Source organism: Dermatophagoides pteronyssinus, unplaced genomic scaffold, assembly GCF_027571235.1.
Source record: "Dermatophagoides pteronyssinus isolate colony J.1.1.1.1 unplaced genomic scaffold, Derpt_VIB-CSIC_2022.12 sq0017, whole genome shotgun sequence".
Taxonomy (NCBI): domain Eukaryota; kingdom Metazoa; phylum Arthropoda; class Arachnida; order Sarcoptiformes; family Pyroglyphidae; genus Dermatophagoides; species Dermatophagoides pteronyssinus.
In genome coordinates, this window is record NW_027461541.1 from 251,249 (window position 1) to 274,252 (window position 23,004).

Genomic DNA, 23,004 nt, shown 5'->3' on the forward strand with positions numbered 1-23,004 from the left:
ACTTCTGCTCATACTCAAAACACACACACACACACAATTCTATGTGCGTGAAACTATGGAATTCTTTTTTCCATTTTCATCATTATATTACACAAAAAAAAATAAATTTATATGATGATGATGATGATTTTGTGTTTGAATTGGCCTTATTCTTTCGTTTCGTTTCTTCGTTTTTATTCATTTTATTTAGTTTGACTATCTATTCTATCTATCCTATCTATCTATCTGGATAGCTATTTTTTTCCCAACTAGATTTTTTTTCATTTCGGTTTCGTGTGTTTTCTTTTCTCGTTCCATGACTTTTTTTTGCTTACTTTTTAATTTGAACATCGCCACCAACATGAAAGAATAAAATAATAAAACTTTTTTTTTGTTGTTAAGTAAGTAACAATTTTTCTGCCTTGTTAAAATCATCCAAATCATCATCATAATCATCGATGACAAAAAAAGAAAAAATCCCAAAGATTTCAATCAACAGGAGAATAAATTCGTCAAGAATATATATTCATTTTGTGTTGTGTGTAATTTGTAATTTGTAAATTTTATTTTTTACAACTTTATCTTATCATATTATAAAAAAAACATTCAATTTTTATTGATATAATTGTGTGTGTGTGTGTGTTTGGTGATGGTGGCTGTCCAAATGTTATCAGCAGAAAAATTTTTGTGCCTAATTTGTTTCCATCAACAACAACAACAAAACATCGATCAATTCATATCAAAGTGAAACGAGATTTTTCATTTTGTTTCGAGTTTGTTGTGTATGTTTCAGTGGTGGTGTTTGAAATTTAATTGAATTTTTTTCCCTGTATCGACACCCGAATAAATCTCAAATGATTAAATGTAAGGTTAAAAGGTAAGTAAAGTAAAAATTGAAAACAACCGAAATACATTCCTGTGGAAAAAAAAACAATGACATTTGTGTGAACAAAACAAAACACCGAATAAAATGGAAGGAAAAAACGTTTGATTAGTTAGTTAGTTAGTTAGTTAGTCAGTTTATTCTGTGATGAATAATTTATCAATATCGTTTACTAATTGTTATTGTAACACCGTTATCGTTGTTGTTGTTGTTGTTGTAAACGTTGTGTAGAGATAAAACACCGGGATAACTTTAATATTATGTTTATCTAATGTTTATCTAGAGAATAATTTTGTTTTTGGCTGAAACAAAATCCCAACAAAACTCTAATCATACTTTCTGTTCTATGTGTGTATATGATGATTATCTCTTTAGCTGTGTGTGAAATTTTTAATGTGTGTCTGATGTGTGAATAATAAGAAAGAAAGAAATTTTCTTGGGAAAAAAAATATGCAATGTATTAATCACAATGATGGGAAATTTCTTTTAATTTTGGTTCAACGTTCATTGATTGATTGAATTGTCGAATGATGGAAATTAATGAATGAATTAATAAAACTAAAACTAAAACTAAATCAATCAATCAATCAAATTTGATAAGAATTTTGATCAATAATATGTTTTCCCATAGACCATTTTGTAATGAATAAAATTAATTTGATCATTATCATCATCATTATCATTTGATTAATCAATTTGTAATTTTTGTTTCTTAATAATAATAAAATTTGATTGATTGATTGATTGATTGGTCATTTGTGGTTATTATTTTGTTTCCTACTTTTGACTGTTATTGGTGTTTAATTATTTATTTGGTTTTCAAATGTTTGGATGTCAAACATTTTCCGATAACGAGAAATGGATAGATAATTAATTACCATCAAAGATAATTAATGAAATTAATAGTGTAACACATTTGTTTGTGAAATGTAGTGGAAAAAAATATCGATTTCGATCTGGAATGCAAATTTGCAAATCAAAATCGATTTTGATTTTTTGATTTCCGCAGCATCGTTAATGTTTGTAAATTGTATTGAATGAAAATGATTTTTCAATTTGTTTTTTTGCATATTACCCGAACATAAATAATAATCGTCGGTTGTCATCATCTCTGTTGAAATTTTTTTTCTTAAATTTTTTCTTCATCAGAAAAAAAAGCAAAAATAAAAATGGCTGGTAGTTATGACGACCGATTCTGATCCATTTTGTTTTTTGTTTTTTTTTTTGTTTTTTTTTCATTGGTTTTATCTATGTATGGGGAGGGCAATGAGAAGGAGGAGGATTTGCAATTGATATGGAGTGGGTAGGAGGTGTGGGGGAAAAACACTAATGATTGATTGACATTTTTTATATGTACAGGAAAATCGATTGAAAAGAAAGAAAGAGAAAAAAGGTTTAAATAAAACAAAACAATGAAAAATTCTTACAGCCACCCACACACACGATGAAATTAATCATCAAAAACAAAAACAAAACAAGAAAAACGTTGTATTTAAAGATGTTTTTTCATTGATGATCATCATCATTATTATTGATAAACTGTGTATAATTGTAATCAATTTCAACGAAAAAAAAAGATTGACACAGAATTGGCTCAAACAATTTTAATTTTGTTTTCTTTTGTCATTTTCTTTCTTCCTGATCATATTAATTATGATAAAAGCCAGCCATTTTTTTCAATTTTTTCCACTATTATATCCAAATGTAGTTTCCAATTTCATTCAATTGAATAATGATGAATGTAAAGAACATTTTTCTTTCTTTCGTTTGTTTTCAATGGAATTTTTTTCATTTTTGAAAAAAAATTTTCTGTTGTTTTTTTTTTTTGTTGTTGTTGGCATTTCTTATGTTCATCCATTATTTATAAATGGATTTTATATATAGAGTTGATCAGATGATTTGAACTATTGTTTATCAATAACATTATGACATTTTCCATATGGTCAATCTATTAAAATGAAAGCGTTTTTTTTTGTTTTTTGTTTCAATCAATTTTGTGGTTGTCTATTTAGTTTTTTTTGTTTGTTGTTGTTGTTGTTGTTGAAAAATTCAATTAAAATTGTTCCAATGAATATATTGGATAATCATCATTGGATTCATTTGAAATCAACATTATCAAATGTTGATTTTTTAATTAAATTAATTAATTATCACCACAGAAAAAAAAATACAAAATAAGCATCCAAATCATTCATTCATTCGATTTTCAAATTACAAAAAAAAACAAAACAAAACAAAATTATAATTAAATTATCTTGAAATAGCAACAACAACAACAACAACAATGTTGAGCTAATTTCCAGAATCGAATTGAATTGATGTAAATTTTTTTTCCAATTTATCAATTTCCAATCCAAAATAAATTCAAATCAAGAAAAAAAGAAAAGAAAAAAGATTCAAACTCAGATTCTTTTTTGCTTGTTTTACAAATATTATTGTCTTTTTCATCACCAACCAACCAACAAAAAGTTTTGGAAAAACACATTTTTTTTTGCTGACAGAATATGGACAGAATATGGAAATGAAAGAATATTCTTTCCAGGTGTGTGAGTGTTTTCAAAAAAGATTTTTTTTTTTTTTTAATTAGAATCCTCTTTTCAACATATAATTTGCATAATTCACACTGCATAAAAAAATGAATTGGGTGTCACAACAAAAAAAAAAATTTTCATCATCATCATCATAATTAACACATGAGTGCTCGCGTGGGGTATATTTCTACCCCAGATTATACAAAAAAATTTTCTAAGTTCGAAATCGCTTAATGTTAAATCAATGGTGGGGTGAAAAAATACCCCACGCGAGCACTGGCGTTAGGATTTGATGCGCGAGCACTGATGTGTTAACACGGAGAAAAATGAGGGGGGAGTTTTCTTCTTTTTTTTTATACTCTCAATTCGAGAGTATGTTTTCGAAATACAGTAGGCCAATCGAAAACGACTATATACACCCGATTTGATGGAAACAAACAAAAAAAAAATTTAATTTATCATTTCAAGAAAACAAAAAAAAAAATGACAAACTTATTTGAATCCATAGAAACAACAACAACAACATTTAATGAAATTAAAAAAAAAGAAAACTTTTTTTTCAATGCTTCTTCTTTTTATTTATATTTACATTTTGCCTATTTCTACTCTCGGGTTTGTTTGTTTGTTTGTTTTTTTAGTTTTTTGTTTTTCGATTTTTGTTGTTGTTGTTGTTGTTGTTGTTTCATCTAATTATTGCAATCAAGTTGACAATAGTAACACAGCAAAATGAATAAAATTATCATCATAAATGATGATGATGATGTAGATTAAAAAATATTACATCATCATATTATTGTAACAACAACAACAACAAAAAAAAATTGAACCATTAAAGTTGAAATAGTGTGTTTGAAACCCAATTCGATTAACAATCATTATTTCGATTCCGATATTTTTCTTTCTTTTTCTTTCATTTTTTCTCCTTTTCATATTTAAATTATTCATAAATCAAACAGACAGGGACATTATCAAATTTTCATTTTTCCTTCGTTTGCCTCATTATATTCAAATTGGAGTCAGAGTCAGAGAAAAATGAAAAAGCTAAAAAAAATGAAAAATGACAAATTTTTAGTTTTTTACGAAGAGAAAAATGTTCAAATTATCGATTTTTCTTTCTCGCTCGTTTTTTCTTTGAAAATTTTAAAAATTTCGATCATAAGTCCTATAGATATATGAAATTGCTGTGTGTGTTTTTGTCTATTCACAAACTATCATCACCACTGCCAGCCGAACACATATTTTATAACCAAATTTTCATTACATTTTCATAATTTTAACCAAAAAAATGATGATGAGATACAAACCAAATCATTTGGAAAACGAATGTAAAACAAAAACGAAAATACCCCGTTAAATTTGATGAAAAAAAACATCAAAATTCCGTTTCAAAATCGATTGTAGAGAAAAGAAATGAAATTGTACGTGAAATCTACTACTGTTTTAGGGAAAATAACAACAACTTTTCATCATCATCTTTTAAATTCTCTTTTCTTTTCTTTTAACAATAATAAATTTTTCAAGGATCAAAAGTTTTTTCTTTTTAGTCTTTTTCTTTCTGGTTGTTATCATCATCATCATCCATAGAGCTTTGATCACGTTACATGGATGATGATTGAAAATTACATACACACACACACAGGGAGAGAGACACTGATCTTCAATTTCAAAATCAATCGAATTCAATTGAAAATTTTTTTTTCTGGTTGTTGTTGTTGTTGTTTCCAACTGAACTGAACCGAATTAAATCAAAAACTAAAACCCAAATTCAGAATTGAAAAAAATGAAACAAAGCAAAAGCAAAACTTTTGCTTGCTTGCTTGATTCTTTATCAGAAGATTTTCTTTTCTTCTTCTTCTTCTGCTTACTTTACTTTATAAAATAATGAAAAGCAACTTTCTTTTTTCTTTTTTTTTTTACTTCATTTTAGAGAGATTGTTTTTTTTGTTTGTTCGAAATTCGGATTGCTGGATTTTTGTTTCCCGAATGATTTTTCCCCTCTCCCCCAGATTGATTCCTATCAACCAGAATAATAATAATAATAATAAGCGAAAAAAACAACAACAGCGAACTAGAATTATGTCATTGACATTTGGTTTGCGTAAAGAAACAAACAAACACAAAAAACCGAGAAAACAAAAACAAAATTAACGAAATTGTTTTTTTTCGCTATCAATAAATGAATGAATGAATGGATGGAGAATTGAGGATTAACAACATTGATTTATTCTCTCTTTCTCTTTTTACATCAATTCAAAATGTATAATCAGCAAAATGAAAAACAGTTTTTCCAATTTTTGATTGAAGTTTTTTTTGGGTCGGGGAAGGGGTTAAATTACACACACACACATTTCAAATTTTTACCCTTTATCTCAATATTTTTTGATGGGTTAAAAATTATGATTACATCAAAAAAAACAAAATAATAATAACATTATATAATGAGAAATGATTGGTTTTTTCTCATCATCATCATCTTCATCATCATTTTTTTCCAAACAATTACACCAGCTGGAATATTCTTTATTCTCTATTCTTTTTCTGGGTTTTTTTTCTGGCAAAAAAAAAGAAAAATTCTATTATCAACAATGTCCCATTCATATATAGAATGATGATGATTGAAAACGACGATATACATTCTAAAATGTGTCAAGAATAAAGAAACGAGAAAAAAAACCAGACATGGTTAGATGGAGAAATATAGGAAAAAAACGAAAAAAAACGACATTAAGACGGACGACGGTAACAAATGAAAATGAATGGCAAAATGAAAGAAAGAAAGAAACAGTGAATCTATGTATGGCTGTTTGGTTGGTTGGTTGGTGGATAACAAATGATAATGAAAAATAAAAGTGATAGTAAACGGGAGAGAGATGAGAGAGAGAGAAAAAAAAATTAGTGTAAATGAATTTTAGTGTCTTTATATATGAATGAATGAATGAATCGACAATGAAATTGAAAGTTTTCGTTTTTCTCAGTGATTTCTTTTTATGTTTTGTTTTGGTTGGATGTTTCGATTACATCATGATGATGATGATGATCATCATCATCAATTATCATTAATAGTCGATAGTTGTTGTTGCTGTATATTTATTATGTATGATGATGATGATGATAATGGTAGATTCAAATACGAAAAAAAAAAGAAAATTTGAACAAAATGAAAATCATTAGCATCGATTTTTCGTTTGTTTTTTGGTTTTTCAATGAATTTTTCCATTCAATTTTTTTTCTCTTTAAAAAATATGATGAAATTCTTGATTCTTTTTTTTTTGATTATTCTTTGAAATTGCATCAGAATAATCAGAAAAACAAAATGAAATGGAAAACAAAATGAAAATAATAAGATAATTTTATTCAGGTCACATCATCATTGTTTGTTTGTTTGTTTGTTGTTTACGTTGTTTGTTGTTGTTTTTTCTTCATTGATTTGATTCAATCTTATTTATGAATTTTCATTGTGTGTGCGGGGGAGGATGCCATAAAGAAAAAACAAAATTCCATTTCAAATCAAAACAAATCAGCAAACGTTAAACACAAAACAAAGTTTTCATTCAAAACAAAACAACAAAAATTCCAGTTTGATTAATTAATGATGATAATCAACATTCAATTATCAAATGTGGTGGTTACAACAACAGCAACAAATTCTGTAAATTCAGTAAATAAATGTTCAAATGTTTCATTTTCAATCCATCTTGATAAATCATCATTTTTCTGACCATCATCATCATCATTTTGATGTTGATTTATTTCATTTTGTTTCATTTTTTTGTGATATAATTTATTATTATTGTTTTAGTTGTTTGTTTGTTGTTTGCCAATTTTCTTTCAAAAAAAATTTACTTGACCAATTTGTTTATGGGGAAAAAAATCTTGCTTTTCAGATTTTTAGAGCTTCCAAAACAAGGAAAAAAATAAGAAATCCTATAGCTAAAGCCAATTCTAGACCAAAAAACACAAAGTTATTCGATTCTTGCGCTACAAAACCAAAAAAAGAAAAAGATAAAACGAATCACATAAAGATTTAATGGACTGAAAGATATTTGTCGTTTTTGCTTGCTTGTTTTATTTATTTGTTTTTTGTTTTTTTCTGTTGACCATCATCTTAATAAAATATAAAGTCAGTGAATGAATGAAATGGAAATGGAAATGGACTTTGTGCTTTGCTTAGCTTTGTGTTTTTATTCTATGATTCCAAGGGATGATGATAATTTACGGTCGGATTTTTTTTTGTCTTGTTTTTTTTTGATGAACTCAAATTGAATTGGAAAATGAATATTTTACAAAGTTTTTTTTTGTTTGTTTCGGGTCAATTTTGACAATAACAAAAAATTTTTTTCTATTTGATTTTGCTTTGATTTTATTCATTCATTCAGTCAGTCAGTCAATAAGATTCAATAGTTTAGGGTAAAATATAGTTGAACAAACAAGCAAACAAAGGTAGAAATAGCTAATAATGATATTTTTCAAGATGTTTTTGTCTGTTTATCTTCTATTCAATTCATATTGTTTGAATTTCATTTTCTTTTTTATTATTAAGATTTCATGTTAATTAGATGAATTTTTTTCTTTCATTATTATTGAAATTGAAAAAAATTATGTGTGTGTGTGTGTGTAAATATTGCAAACTTTGAACAAAAAAAACAATATTGAATTTGATGATTTTTTATTTTCCATGTTGTCAAACAAAACAAACAAACCAAAATGATGATGATTGAGAAAAAAAATTTGCATTTCTTTCTTTGGTTGGATGGATGGCCCTGATACGCACACATAAATCAATAGAAAATGTTTGCTTTTCCATTTTTGTTTAACCCCTTGTTCTACACACACCTATATCTTTACTTTTCAAAATATTTTCTTTTTGATTATTATCATTTCATCTTTGTTCTGGTTGTTTTATACAAATACAAATCACAAATATGAAATGGAAAAAAATTCAGTGTTTTTATTTCAATATATATTTGCTTTATCATGAATGAAAAAACAAAAAATGGGAATTCAATTGAATGCAATGAAACAGAGAGAATATAGAAGCATCATTTCATTTAAAAAACCGAAATTCAATGATGATGAAAAATAAGTGTTGAAGAAGAAGAAGAAGCCATATAGAAAGAAAGAAAAACTAATCAAATTTTTTTTGCACTCACTCTCTCTCTATTCGTGAAATGAATTATCTACGAAAATGAAATGAAATGAATGAATTGGATGCTAAACAATTTGAACGAAATTCTTCTGAAATTCTGGATGTGTGTGTGTGTGTTGAACAAATTCTTGTTGACAAGGTGCATGCGCCTTTTCAGATAAAATTTAAATTGTTTTCGATAATTTTATCCAAATAATGATGATGATTTGTTTTGGGGGAAGGGGGGTTTGAGAATAAAATGCCAAACATTTGGACGCATCAAAATGATGATGATGAAATGATGTTATTGTTTTGTTTTGTTTGTTTGTTCATTTTAAAATTTGCTGTCATCATTATTTATTCATTTATTTTTTTTTGAGAAACTTTTAGAGAAAACAAAAAAAAGTTCCTGATCAAACATAATGACATCCAATAAAAGAGAAAACAACAACGTCAACGTTTGAATCTTTTGAGATAAGAAAGTGTTTTCTTTTGGAAACAAGTGTATCAAAACATTCATTCATTCATACATTGTTTATGAATTTAAATTTTTTATTTTTTGTCATGTTTCATTTTTTTTCACTGGAAACAAACAAACAACAAACAAAAAATGAATCATAAGAATATAGTGAAAAAACAAACAACAACAAAATTCAAAATTCAATTTTAACCTTGTTATCAACGAAAAAAAAAATATAAATCACAAAAAAATATTCCGAATCAGTTGGATTTCTCTCTTTTTTAAATTGTCTCTTTTTGTCACACACACACACAATTCAAGATTCAATATTGGATCGACATCGCGCTGCTCGAGTTGTGAGGCAGACCAAAATTATAACCATTTATTGTCTTGTCCAATCTTTACAAACATTTTAGATTCATACAATGCTGTAAATATTGATAATATTGAAAATTTAATGGTAAATTTATTACGAGAAAACAAATTCGAACAATTCGCAATGGATATACATAAAAAATTAATAAACTTAAACTCATCTATAATATGAGAACATAAATTCAAAACTTAAAAGTCGTTATACAAAATATATTTTCCACCATATTATTTACATTAAAACTAAAATTGTTACAAAATATTTTTTTTTTCTCTTTCATTATTTTATACTTTTTTTTTCCTTTTTTTTTTCTTTCAAAATATTAATAAAATTTTGGAGTTATGCTCCTTTAAAAAAAAAAAAAAAAAAAAAAAAAAAAAAAAAAAAAAACACAATTCAAGATGAAAATTCTCACCCAAAAAATTGGATACAAATTCCATATCTATGTATATATAGTAATAAAACTTGAAAAAAATGAAAAAACTCTGGTTATGGTTTGAAAAAAAATTGGTTAAATTTAAATTTGATTTTTATGTTCAATTCTGTTGAATGATGGAAAAAAAAATTCTTGAAAGCCTTTTATTTTTTCGGTCCAGGAAAAATCCATCCATCCAGCTTTTTTTTTTTTGTTGGGGAATGTCAGTCTGATAGATAACCATACAGTCAATGTGAAACAGAGAAGAGAAAAAAAACTGATGATCATCATCATTTCTTTCATCAAATAATCCGGTTTAATGTTACATTTTTTTTTCTTTTTTAGGAAAAATTTTCTTAAGAAGAAATTTTCTAGGAATTTTTTCTATTTATTCATTCATTCATTTTTTTTCTTTTCTCTCTCTTTTAACGACAGAATATTTTTTTTGTTGCATTGATGCACACACATCAAATGGTCATTGATCATCATCATCATCATCAATAAAATCGATCAATCAAAATTATCTATCAATATTATCTATTGCCTAAGATCGATATAATTTTCAACATCGATAACTAACTAATAATAAGTAAATAAAATCAACTTCAAGTCTATTATTATTATCAGCATTATTTTAAGCGAAAAGAATGCCCAAAAAATATTGATGATTTCATAATTTTTTTCCTGTTGTTCGAGCTTAAGATCGATCAATATTTTGTTTTTAAATATATATTTTATGGATTTTGTTTTGTTGAATAGTAGAAATCACAGTAAGTTGAAAAGGAAATATGCATTTTGATCATCTCATCCACAATAAATCTCATCAACGTCAACGTCAACAATCAAATCGAATCGAAATGAAAATATATTCTATATTCAAGATTATTGATGGCGAAAAAAACAAAACCGAAACGAAATGAAACGAAAACGGAAAATTTTTTTTATTTCATTTCAATCCAAAAAAAACGATAATAACTAAATAAATATGCTTTTCAAATGATAAAAGATCTTATTTATAACATCATCATCATCACCAAATTAAAACAAAAAAAAAACATCAATCCACCGCCCCTTAAACACACACCCACAAACACTGTACACACACATAGGAAAAATAGTTACATATAAGCTACGTCCACCTATTTACACCCAAATGTGAAAAAAATTATTGATTTTGAAAGAAGAAAAAAAAACAACAACATTTCCTAAATACATATTTTATCTTGTAAAATTTGATCAAATATTTGATTTGTTGTTGTTGTTTTTTTTTTTGCTACATAAATATACAAATAGACACTCCCATTTTTGAGATAACTTTATTCAACCAGAATCGAGAACCAGAAACAAGAAAAATGATCTATTTCAGGACAAGAATTTTAATCAAGTGATAAAGAAATGAAAGGAAAGAATTTTTTCTATCAAATTTTAATTATGAAATATGTTATATGACATATACCGAACTGAACTAAATATTCTCATTGATTATATCATCTCATCATCATTCATTTATCAAACAAATTGAAAAAAGAACAAACAAAATAACCGCCGCCCAGAATTATTGATAACCACCAGAAGAATATTACAAATATTATCTGATTATTATTTGTTATTATCAATTTCGATCCATTTTCTTCTTTTTTTTGGTGGATAACCCGGGCAAAAAAAGAATAAAAAAATGTCATCAAATTATCTAAATCCATATCAAATACGTGATAGTACTATGTACAGTAGTTATCCACCACGTACAGCAGAAGAAGCACTTTGTTTACAAGATAGAAAATGGTGGGCATTTTTATTATCAAGTATTTGTACATTTTTGGCAGGTAAATTCATTATATTATTTTTTTTTGATTAATTAATCCTAATTATCATTATTAATAATTAAAAATAAACATAGGAATATTTATCGTATTGGTTTATCGATTGATTGAATTTTTATTCTCAAGTTCCAGTTCAAGAACTGATCATATGAAAAGTAGTCAACAACAACAACAACATCAACAGCAACAACAGCAGCAACAACAGCAACAACCAAATCGTGATAGTGGTGTTTATCAAGGTCCACATCATCATCAACAGCAACAACAACAACAGCAACAACAACATGGTAATACTGGACAATTAAAATTTCAGAATCAAGAATCGGTTGGATTTTTTAATCAAGATCTTGGTTGGATTGCCGAAGCAAAAGATTGGGCTGGTGAATTAATATCAGGTCAATCAACTACTGGTCGTATTTTGGTATGTATCACTAATCATCATAATAATCATTAACCCTTTTTTATATAACTAAATATAATTAATTATTCCATTTATAACTAGGTTGTGCTTGTATTTTTACTTTCAATTGCTTCACTTATTATTTATTTTATTGATGCATCGAGAACTGGTCCACCAGGAATCGGGTAAATTTTTTTATATTTTTATATTATCTGAAGAATATTCTAGAATAGAATAGAATAACTTTGAAATTGATATTAACCAGCAGCAGCAAGAAAAAGATTCCCAAAATCCAAAAAAAATCTATATAATAAACACGAGAAGCGAAGCTTCTCGAGTGTGGTGCACAAGAAATTGTCGTTAACAGAGAAATGTGTTAGGAAATTTTTAATACACAAATGTGATAGAAAGGGTCTGCAGAAATAGTCAGTGTGCGCAACAGTCTGCGCAACACGAATTGCCTCGGGATAGAAAAAATTGTTAACGCTTAGGCCCCGGTCTCATTGTAATGGGACCGCGGCCTTAAGCAGGTTAGGTTAGGTTTGTGCAATTAGGTTTTCCGGGAGGAACTAAGTGAAGCGCCAATATTTGTGGCTATCTTTGGCGATTTTTTCCAATATTTTTTTGGACCGATTTTCGGTGAAACCGAAACAAATGGATAGAAAACAAATAATTGATTGTATCGAGTGAATAAATAGTTGGATCGATCGCAAAAGAACAAAACTTCAGCCAAAGATTTGGCAGATGGGCGGCGTAGCCGCTCATCTGCCAAAATCTACGGGCTGAAGCAAGTGTGCGTGCTGCTGGCCGAAGGCCGGCAACACACACTTGTTTATTCATAAACATAATGATGATCATCATCATCATGATTTACATAATTGAGAATATAGCCAGAAGTAATAAAAAATGAAAAGAAAAGAAAAATGATGGAAACTTTTTTTTCGGGGGGGGGAATTCAATTATTTCCCGAAAAATTTCTCAACCCGTTCAAAGATTTTTTTTATTTCTTTCGTCTGAATGAAATTCCTCACCAAACAAAAAAAAACAAAAAAGAAATAGAAAACTTTATTCATTCAATCATTGTTCTTTCAATGATATAATTGATATATTTTCATCTTCATCATCATCATTCATTCATTCATTGAATTCAATAGAAAAAAATAAATAATAAAAACTATTGTTAACTCTTTCTACTTTCTTTTTTAACTTTTTTTTTAATCACCCATCATCATCATCATTATACGCAAACTTATAGTGATAATGTTGAAAAATGCCAAAAATGGAATGAAAATGTAACACAACAATTTGATTTAGCATTAAACGTTTTCTTTATGGTCTATTTTTTCATACGAGTATGTTTTCATTTTTTTAATGTTTTTTTTTTGAAAATTTTTAACTGATTTGTTGTTGTTGTTTTTTTATCGTCAATCAATTATCGATCAAATCAATCAATCAATCAATATTATTATTATTTAGTTCATAGCTGCCTCAGATAAATTATGGTTTATGCTCGAGCTTTATTCATTTGTTGATTATTTTACGATACCGCCTTCATTTGTTTCCATTTATGTTGATCGAACATGGATCGGTATGTTTATTTTAGATTTTAAATTGTTTTGTTTTTTTTGATTAAAATTGTTTTGTTTTCTACAAATTATAGGTCTACGTTTTCTTCGTGCACTTCGTTTAATGTCATTTCCAGATATATTACAATATCTGAATGTATTAAAAACATCATCATCAATACGATTGGCTCAATTAATATCAATTGTTGTTAGTGTTTGGTTAACGGCTGCCGGTCTTATACATTTGGTAAGTACAGCAAACGAAAAGAAAAGTTGTCTTTCCTGCCTTATTTCACAAATAAAATAAAATAAAATATCTTTGCCAATTGCGTGTCAACGTCATTCATTTATTCATTCATTCAGTCATCAATTTAATTCTAGTCAGACAGAATTCAGAAAAAGAAAACGAGAAAAACATTCAAGTCCCCGATTCGTTGTTGTTGTTGTTAATGTTTTTTGTTTGCATGATCATTACATTCGGGAAAAGAAACTGCTGAAAAAAAAGAATTCAAATGTAATCAACAAACGAAGAAAGATTCATTTTAGACAATTAATTTTTATTTTTGTGCAAAAATCTCAACGATCCTTATCATTATAATAATAGTGTTTCTTTTCGTTTTTTGATTAATTGAAAATTTTTCATTTACAAACATAAAAAAAGCTTGAAAATTCAGGTGATCCATTGGATTTTCGTAATGGCCATTATATGTCATATTGGGATTGTGTTTATTTTTTAATTGTCACCATGTCTACGGTTAGTGCCAGGTTTTTTTGTTTATTAATCAATTTTTTACAAAATTTTAATTTATCATTTTCTTTTTGTTGTTTGCGTGTGGAATTAAAAATTACGTTAACCATTAATCACATTGATTAGGTTGGATATGGTGATATACATTGTAAAACAACATTAGGTCGTACATTTATTGTATTATTTATATTGGTTGGTTTGGCTGTATTTGCATCTTGTATACCAGAAATTATTGATTTGATTGGTTCAAGACCAAAATATTCTGGTACATTTAAATCAGAAAGAAGAAGGTTTGTACTTTTGGGATTTTTGTTTGTTTTTAATTCTTGATTTTAATCTTTTTCAAACATTTTAGACATATTGTTGTTTGTGGCCATATAACATATGAAAGTGTTAGCCATTTTTTAAAAGATTTTCTACATGAAGATCGTGAAGATGTTGATGTTGAAGTTGTTTTTTTACATCGTAAACCACCTGATTTAGAATTAGAAGGTTTAATAAAACGTCATTTTACAACTGTTGAATTTTTTCAAGGTTCTGTGATGAATCCAATCGATTTAAGTCGTGTTAAAGTTTATGATGCTGATGCATGTTTAGTATTAGCAAATAAATATTGTCAAGATCCAGATGCTGAAGATGCGGCTAATATAATGCGTGTTATATCAATTAAAAATTATAGCGATGATATTCGGGTATGGTTTTTATTATTGAAAATTTTTCTTATTCCTTTTTTTATTCATTCAACATTTTTTTCCTTTCGACAAACAACAACAACAACAAAAAAAATCTTTAGGTGATTATACAACTAATGCAATATCATAATAAAGCATATCTACTTAATATTCCATCTTGGAATTGGAAAAGAGGTTTGTTTTTTTTTCATTTTACTTATTTACAACATTCATTCATTCAAAGTCTTTACAACATATATCAAACATTTTTACTATAAATTATCTCATTTTCATTTTATAAATGAATGAATGATGAAGATTTAATTAAGCTTTGTCATTCAACATTTTATAATATATATCAGATATGGCAGTTATCATTGTCAACAAAGATAACAATAATGATGATGATGATGTGAATGATGACAGATAACAATAACAACAAGAGAAAAAAATCCACCAGAACCAGACTCCATATATATATAGACATTTTAATCATTCTAGCGCTGTGTGTGTGTGTGTGTGTGGATCATTCATTTATTCAGTGAATTTAGTTGGTTAGTTTATTTCAAGTCAAGTCAATTCAAGTTAGTTTAATCGGTTAGTCGACCAGAATAAAGAGAGAGAGAGAGAGAGAGAGAGAAAACCCGAAAAAAACGAAATTCATTATTATTGAGTTACCACCCTAGTTACACAAAACTAGACCAAAATACATAATAACCGACCAGCCAACAACTCCCCAGTTTTTTTCCTTTCTTTTTTTCTTCCGTTTTTTGTTCGCCTAGTTTTACGGAAATTATTACCCGACAAGAAAAAAAATTCTTATTTTTTTGCTCATTTTATCCGGACATGTATCACACAAACACAAAATGATATCATTACATCATCATCATCATCATAGACATGGACACGTTTCAACCAAAATATGAACAAAATATTTACCCGAATCCCGATTTTTTTCCTCGTTGTATGTGTAGTTCATTAAATTAATGATCCATATCGATAAAACACACACATACTATATTGAGATTGTGAGATTTTGAATCTTTTTTCTTTACTTTTTTTCCTAGGGTAACCAAAGAAAATATTAATGGCTATTAGAATAAAAAAAAACAAGTTCTGACCACACACACACACACATTTAATGATTGAATTTCTGTTTTTTTTTTTTTGGTTTTTTACTAATTTTTTTTTTGGGTTTTTCTACTTTTCCTTACCATTTTTCATTGAAAAAAAAGGTGATGATGTTATTTGTGTAAGCGAACTTAAACTTGGTTTTATTGCTCAATCATGTTTGGCACCAGGATTTTCAACAATGTTGGCCAATTTATTTGCTATGCGTTCATTTAAAACGGTATGTTATTTTCTGGTTTTGTGCGTTTGTTTGTGTGGTTTTTCATCATCAGCTCAATCATGTCAGGTTTCCACAAATTTCCCAACATAATTTTTTTAATATGAATCATTTTCGTAAGGTAAAGGTAAATGAATTTCACTCTACCTGATTAGAATGTATGTGTGTGTGTGTGTTTGTCATTTTGTGTATTAGAAATTTTTATGCAAAATGAAACTTTTTTTTTTGGTTTGCTCATTATCATAACATTAATTAATTGTATGATAATTATGTAATAATCATAGTTTGATGATGATGATTATGATGATTCACATGATTTGCATATCATTTGTCATTTTTTTTGGCTGCTGCTGCTGTCTTCACCATTTTTGTTGTTTAATTTTGGTTTTTTTTCGGTTTTTTTCGTTTCATTATTAATAATATTAGGCACCTGATATGCCATCATGGCAAAATGATTATCTTTGCGGTACAGGAATGGAAATGTATACCGAATATTTAAGTCCTGCATTTGAAAATATGACATTTCCACAAGCAGCTGAATTATGTTTTCTAAAATTAAAATTATTATTAATTGCAATTGAAATATCAACATCGGATAAAACAGATGAAACTGGTTCGAATATTTTAATAAATCCAAAATCAAATTTTGTTCGTATACAAGGTAAAACGCAAGGATTTTTTATGGCACAAAGTGCTGATGAAGTTAAAAGGTTTGTATTTTCTTCCTCAAAATTTCAAAATATAATCAAATTTATTTCCCTTTCCCCTTACATATTTAAACCATAGAGCATTATGGTATTGTAAAATATGTCATGCCGATATTAAAGATGAAAAAGTGATTAAAAAATGCAAATGTCGTATGTGTATGTAGCATTTTATTCATTTTCTTTGTTGGTATTTGAAAAATTCTGTTAATAATTCTTGTTTGTCGTTGTCTTTGACTTTGTTTAAATTCATAGATGAAGGAAACGTATTACCAAGACATTCAATTGTTGAATTTGCCAGAAGTACACGTAAACATCGAGGTAAATAAAATTTAATTTTAAAAGAAAAAAAAACAATACTTTTCTCCCATTAACACATATAACATATCCTTTTGATTATCATCATCATCATCATTCGTCATTATCATCATCAATGATCATTGAATTTTGTTTTTTCATACAGTGAAATTTTTTCGTTGCACAACTTTCAACATATAAACGAAAATTCTTATTAATTTATTTTGCAATTTCTTTTATCTTGGATCTAAGCACAGCTACCCTGTATATCCACCCACATAAAAAAAGCAAAAAAAAAAAAAAAAATATTGAATATTTAAAGAAATCAAAAAGACTAATTGCTGCTTTCTCTCTCTCTTTCTTTCTCTCTCTTTTTCCACCAAAAAATATTCCATATTTGTTTGTTGAATTGTGCTTGCAAAAATAACACACACACTCACCCAAAACACACCTTTGCACTTTGGATGTTTGTTTTTTTAATTTTTTTGGGAAAAAAACAATAAAAAATTAGTTCAAATTGCTCAACAAGTACCGGAATATATGGTACAATCATCATCAACAACAACGACGACGACGACAACAACAACAATGATAACAGGAACCAATCAATTACAACAACAGCAACAACAGCCTTTTATAAAACCAATTTTAGTGCCACATCATCATCAACAACAACAACAACAACAACCGCCTATATCATTACATCAACAAGTTCATTATAATAATTTGGAAACGACACAATTACCTCATCCAAATCAATCAATAAATTGTTCAGAATCATCATTATTATTGAATAAAAACATCAATACAGATCAATATTTGAATGGTGGTTATAATCATCAGCAAAGATCAATAAATTATCATGGAACATCATCATCATCAATGATGAACATGGCTGCAACAACAACAACAGCAACAACGATGATGATACAACCACCATATTCATATTCAGTACCACCACCAATTTCATTAAATCATCATCATGATATTGTTGGTGTTAATTTGAATGAAACAACACCAGAATCATCATTTCAACGTCGACGTTTAGCATCATATCCAATGCAACCGAATGAATTATTATATCAACAACAACAATTAACAACATCATATCACCCAAATATTTATGACCAAAACCCAATTCATCATCACTATCCATATCATTCACAACAACAATCCGAACACTATCAAAAGCTTGAAACACAAAATCCATTATTAATGATGCCTTATACAGATCAAGAAGATGATGATGATGATGATGTTGATGATAATGATATTAACCATAATAATAATAATAATAATAATAATAATGATGATAATATTAATATTACAGATATATATCATCCACATACAGCCCCACCACCTGTACAACCACCACCACAATCATCATCAAGCCATCATTATCCATCTCAACAACAACAACAAATATCATCAACAGGTCCTGGATCATCAACAACAACCAATAATAATAATAATAATTCTATACCTGGTGGACCATCAAATACACGTATACATCATCAACGTCATCATTCTTCACATCATCATCAACAACAACATCCACAACATCAACAACAAAGACATTCATTAGTACATATGTCAACAAATGATCTTTATACAAATATTTATGATGAAAATCGTGATGGTTTAAATCCAGGTGCACAATCATCATTATCAAATTATATACCAGCAACATCAACATATCATCATCAACATCAACAACAGCAACAACAACGTAATATAACCGGTGTTACATTTGGTGATATTCAAACATCAACCGATCCATCCGATCCACAACAACGTTCATCATCAGCATTACCTTATACGGATACACAATTAGCAAGATTATCATATGAAGTTAAAAAATTAATGTATGTTTTTCTGAATTGAAATGAATTTATTTGTTTAAAATTTTAAAATTTTAAAATTTTAAAATCAGGCCTACAGCAGCTAAACCAGAAACATTTGGCCTAAGTACAACCGGTATTGCAAATGGTCCCGATATGATGGGTTTTGATGATAATAATGAATTTGATTTTGATCGTACTGAAATGAAATATGATTCAACTGGAATGTTTCATTGGTGTCCAGCCAAATTAATTGAAGATTGTGTCCTTGATCGTAATCAAGCTGCAATGACAGTATTAAATGGACATGTTGTTGTTTGTTTATTTGCTGATCCTGATTCACCATTAATTGGTCTACGTAATTTGGTTATGCCATTAAGGTAAACATATTTTATGGATTTTTTTCACATTTGTCATTTTTCATTTTGATTTTTAGAGCATCAAATTTTCAATATCATGAACTTAAACATGTTGTTATTGTTGGAAATGTTGAATATTTACGTAGAGAATGGAAAATGTTACAAAATTTACCAAAAATTAGTGTTTTAAATGGTTCACCATTATCACGTGCTGATTTACGTGCTGTTAATATAAATTTATGCGATATGTGTGTTATATTATCTGCAAAAATACCATCATCAGATGATCCAAATCTAGCGGATAAAGAAGCAATATTGGCTAGTCTGAATATAAAAGCAATGACATTTGATGATACATTGGGTAATCCAAATGAAGAAATTTCTGATGGTCGACAAAAAGGGTTTGTTGAATTTTAGTGATTTTTTTTGAAAATTGAATTAATTTTTTGTTTTTTTTTAAATTTAAAAAAGTGTTCCATTAATCACTGAATTAGTGAATGATACAAATGTACAATTTTTAGATCAAGATGACGATGATGATCCGGATACAGAATTATATTTAACACAACCATTTGCATGTGGTACAGCATTTGCTGTATCCGTCTTGGATTCATTAATGTCGACAACATATTTTAATGCAAATGCATTAACATTAATCAGATCATTAATAACCGGTGGTGCAACACCTGAATTAGAACTGATATTAGCTGAAGGTGCCGGATTACGTGGTGGTTATTCAACAAGTGAAACATTAAAAAATCGTGATCGTTGTCGTGTTGGACAAATATCATTAAATGAAGGACCATTATCTAAACATGGTAATGGTGGTGAATATGGTGATTTATTTGTTGAAGCATTACGTTTATATGGTATGCTTTGTATTGGTATATCACGTTATCGTGATATTGAATTAGCTGATAATGCATCAAATAAACGTTATGTTATTACTAATCCACCAATTGAAATGACATTATATAGTTCGGATTTGGTATGTATTATCATTGCCTGACATATTATGTGTTTTACATATTTGATTTTCTTTTATTTCTTCAATCAAAAGATTTATGTATTACTTCAATTTGATCCGGGTATTGAAGGTCATAAAATAGCAAAAAAACGAGCCAATGATCCAAACTGTATGAATAATCAATTACCAAATTTTGAAGATGATCTTATTACTGTGATTGATTCAAGAATTGCATCATCAAAATCGAATCGTAATCTTAATTCTGCTCATCATCCTCATCAACAACAACCATCATTATTACAAAATCAGCCACAATCACAACAAATTTTACCACCAACACAACAACTACCACAAGGACCTCATCATCATCATTTACATAATCAACAACAACAACATCATCATTCAAATTTAAATATTAATAAAATTATTCAAAATGATCCGATATTAACACAGCCAAATATTATGGATAATAATCCAAATAATAATCCTAATAATAATCGTAATAATTGGATGGCACAATCATATACATCAATCAATATAGCAGCAAGTAGTATAAATGCTGATCAATCAAATGGTAAATTACCTGGATCAGTTCGTTCAAGATCAAGTGATAATGCATTAATACGAAGAAGGCAAATTTCCGATTTAATTAATGAAAATGATATTTATACAATTGATGAACAGCCAACATTATCATCATCATCATCTATACATCATAATAGTCAACATAATCATCATCATAGACATCATACTTATCATCATACACATCATCATGATGGTTATAATCAACAACAACAACAACAAAGACGTGGACATTCATCAACATCATTTAGTGGCGGTACAACAACAACAGCAGCAGCAGCAGCATCAAGAAATATTATTCCAGATTATGGTCGTAGTTCAGTGAATGGTTTTAATACCGGTAATCAATTATTATCACAACAACAACAACAAAATTCACGTCCATCAACAACAGCGGCCAATAATCATCATCAACATCAACAACATCAACAACATCGAGCTCATTCTGATCAATCATTACGTAGTCGTAGTAATCAAACAATACATCAAGGTTCATCAAGACATCGTTCATATAGTTCATATCCACATCGTCGTTTACCAATGCCTGTACAGATTAATTATCCAAGTGAATGGTGATAAACATGTCATGGACACATCCAATACAAACTTAGCATATCCTTTCTTTTCTCGTTGTTAATAATATATAAAAATCCCATATAATAATTAATTGCCCGGTTTTAAAACAGGTTAATTATCTATCTATAAATATCTATATTGATTGATTGATTGATTATTGATCTTTTGATTGATTGAAATAAAACCAAAGAATAAAAAAGGGTTGTCCACATCAATCTATCAATTCATTCAATATCAGCCCAGATTTCTGTAATTTTTTTTTTGATTCGAAAATTTATTCTGTAAATTCAAAGTTGTTGTTGTTTTTTCTATTATTTTTCTTATTCTGATTCTTTTTTTTTGTCAATTTGATCAATTTTGGAATGACAATTACCCATTGGTAACCAGCAAAAACCAAACCAAAAAAACCAAACGTCCATTATTTACCCGATGTTTTTTTCCGTTTATGTTCAAATTTGTTTCCCTCGATTTTTTTTTCGTTCTCTGTTTACAATTTCGATTTCGATGATCGATTTTTCTGCAAAAAAAAATAATTATAATTATTAAAAATTGATATTTTTATTCGCCTAAAAATATATACCTAATATATACATAAAATGTCGTGATTTTTTTTTTTAATTTTAAATTCTTCTTTTGATTTGATGCTGTTTTGTTTTGTTTTGTTTTCTGATTTAAAAAAAAAATTAAAAAAAGATTTTTTAAAAAACAAGCCTAGTGTCGCCACCTATTGTTCATTTTCAGTAAAAATTATTTACAATTTTTTAAAAATTGAAGGAAACAAAATGTGATTTTCATGTTTTAAGTTGCAATTTTTTTTTAAATTCACATCGGTCCAACCATCATTTAAACAACCAAAAGAAGAAATTTCAATTTAAACAAAATGAATCTATAAATAATAAACTTTTTTCAATCGTGTAATACGATATATGGGATAATTCAATAATGAAAGAAGAAAAAAAAATTATCATTTTATGATGATCGATCAATCAATCGAATCAAATCAGGATTTATCGATTGATACAATTTAAATCAATCAATGATGAACTAATCAATTAAATACAGAGAGCGAAAGACAAATTATATCATCCATATTTAGAAAATAAGAAAGAAATAAAAATTTCATAAGGTTATTGATATGAAATTGTCGGCACACACACACACACTATATCGTCAAAATCATTTTAATCAAATCCAATTTCAAAAAAATGAATGATTTTTTGTTTTTGTTTATAAATAATTATTATGTATTCAATTACATTCGGATTGAAATCTTTCTTCGTCTTTTTTTGATGAGAAATAACCAAATGCGAAGATGGAAAATGGCAAAAGTTTTATTCCTTTCATTTGTTTTCATTGGTGT

General features: G+C 27.7%; 1 protein-coding gene across 2 annotated transcripts; it reads left to right on the forward strand.

The window, feature by feature from the left end:
* The first annotated feature begins 74 nt into the window (after positions 1–74).
* Positions 75–22,286, forward strand: LOC113794177 (calcium-activated potassium channel slowpoke-like). 2 transcript variants are annotated; one of them, XM_075822457.1, is made up of 20 exons: positions 75–856; positions 10,202–11,589; positions 11,664–12,007; positions 12,089–12,171; positions 13,242–13,338; positions 13,463–13,574; positions 13,647–13,798; positions 14,213–14,305; positions 14,426–14,589; positions 14,655–14,991; positions 15,093–15,165; positions 16,206–16,321; positions 16,745–17,028; positions 17,105–17,181; positions 17,278–17,343; positions 18,671–19,184; positions 19,253–19,540; positions 19,597–19,920; positions 19,991–20,507; positions 20,580–22,286. In XM_075822457.1, the coding sequence occupies exons 2-20, from the start codon at positions 11,442–11,444 to the stop codon at positions 21,642–21,644; spliced, it is 4,854 nt and encodes a 1,617-aa protein (XP_075678572.1). In that variant the 5' UTR covers positions 75–856; positions 10,202–11,441; the 3' UTR covers positions 21,645–22,286. The 2 variants fall into 2 exon arrangements, with proteins under 2 accessions (XP_075678572.1, XP_075678571.1); XM_075822456.1 differs by having other exon boundaries at positions 81–856; positions 18,650–19,184.
* The last annotated feature ends 718 nt before the right edge of the window (positions 22,287–23,004 follow it).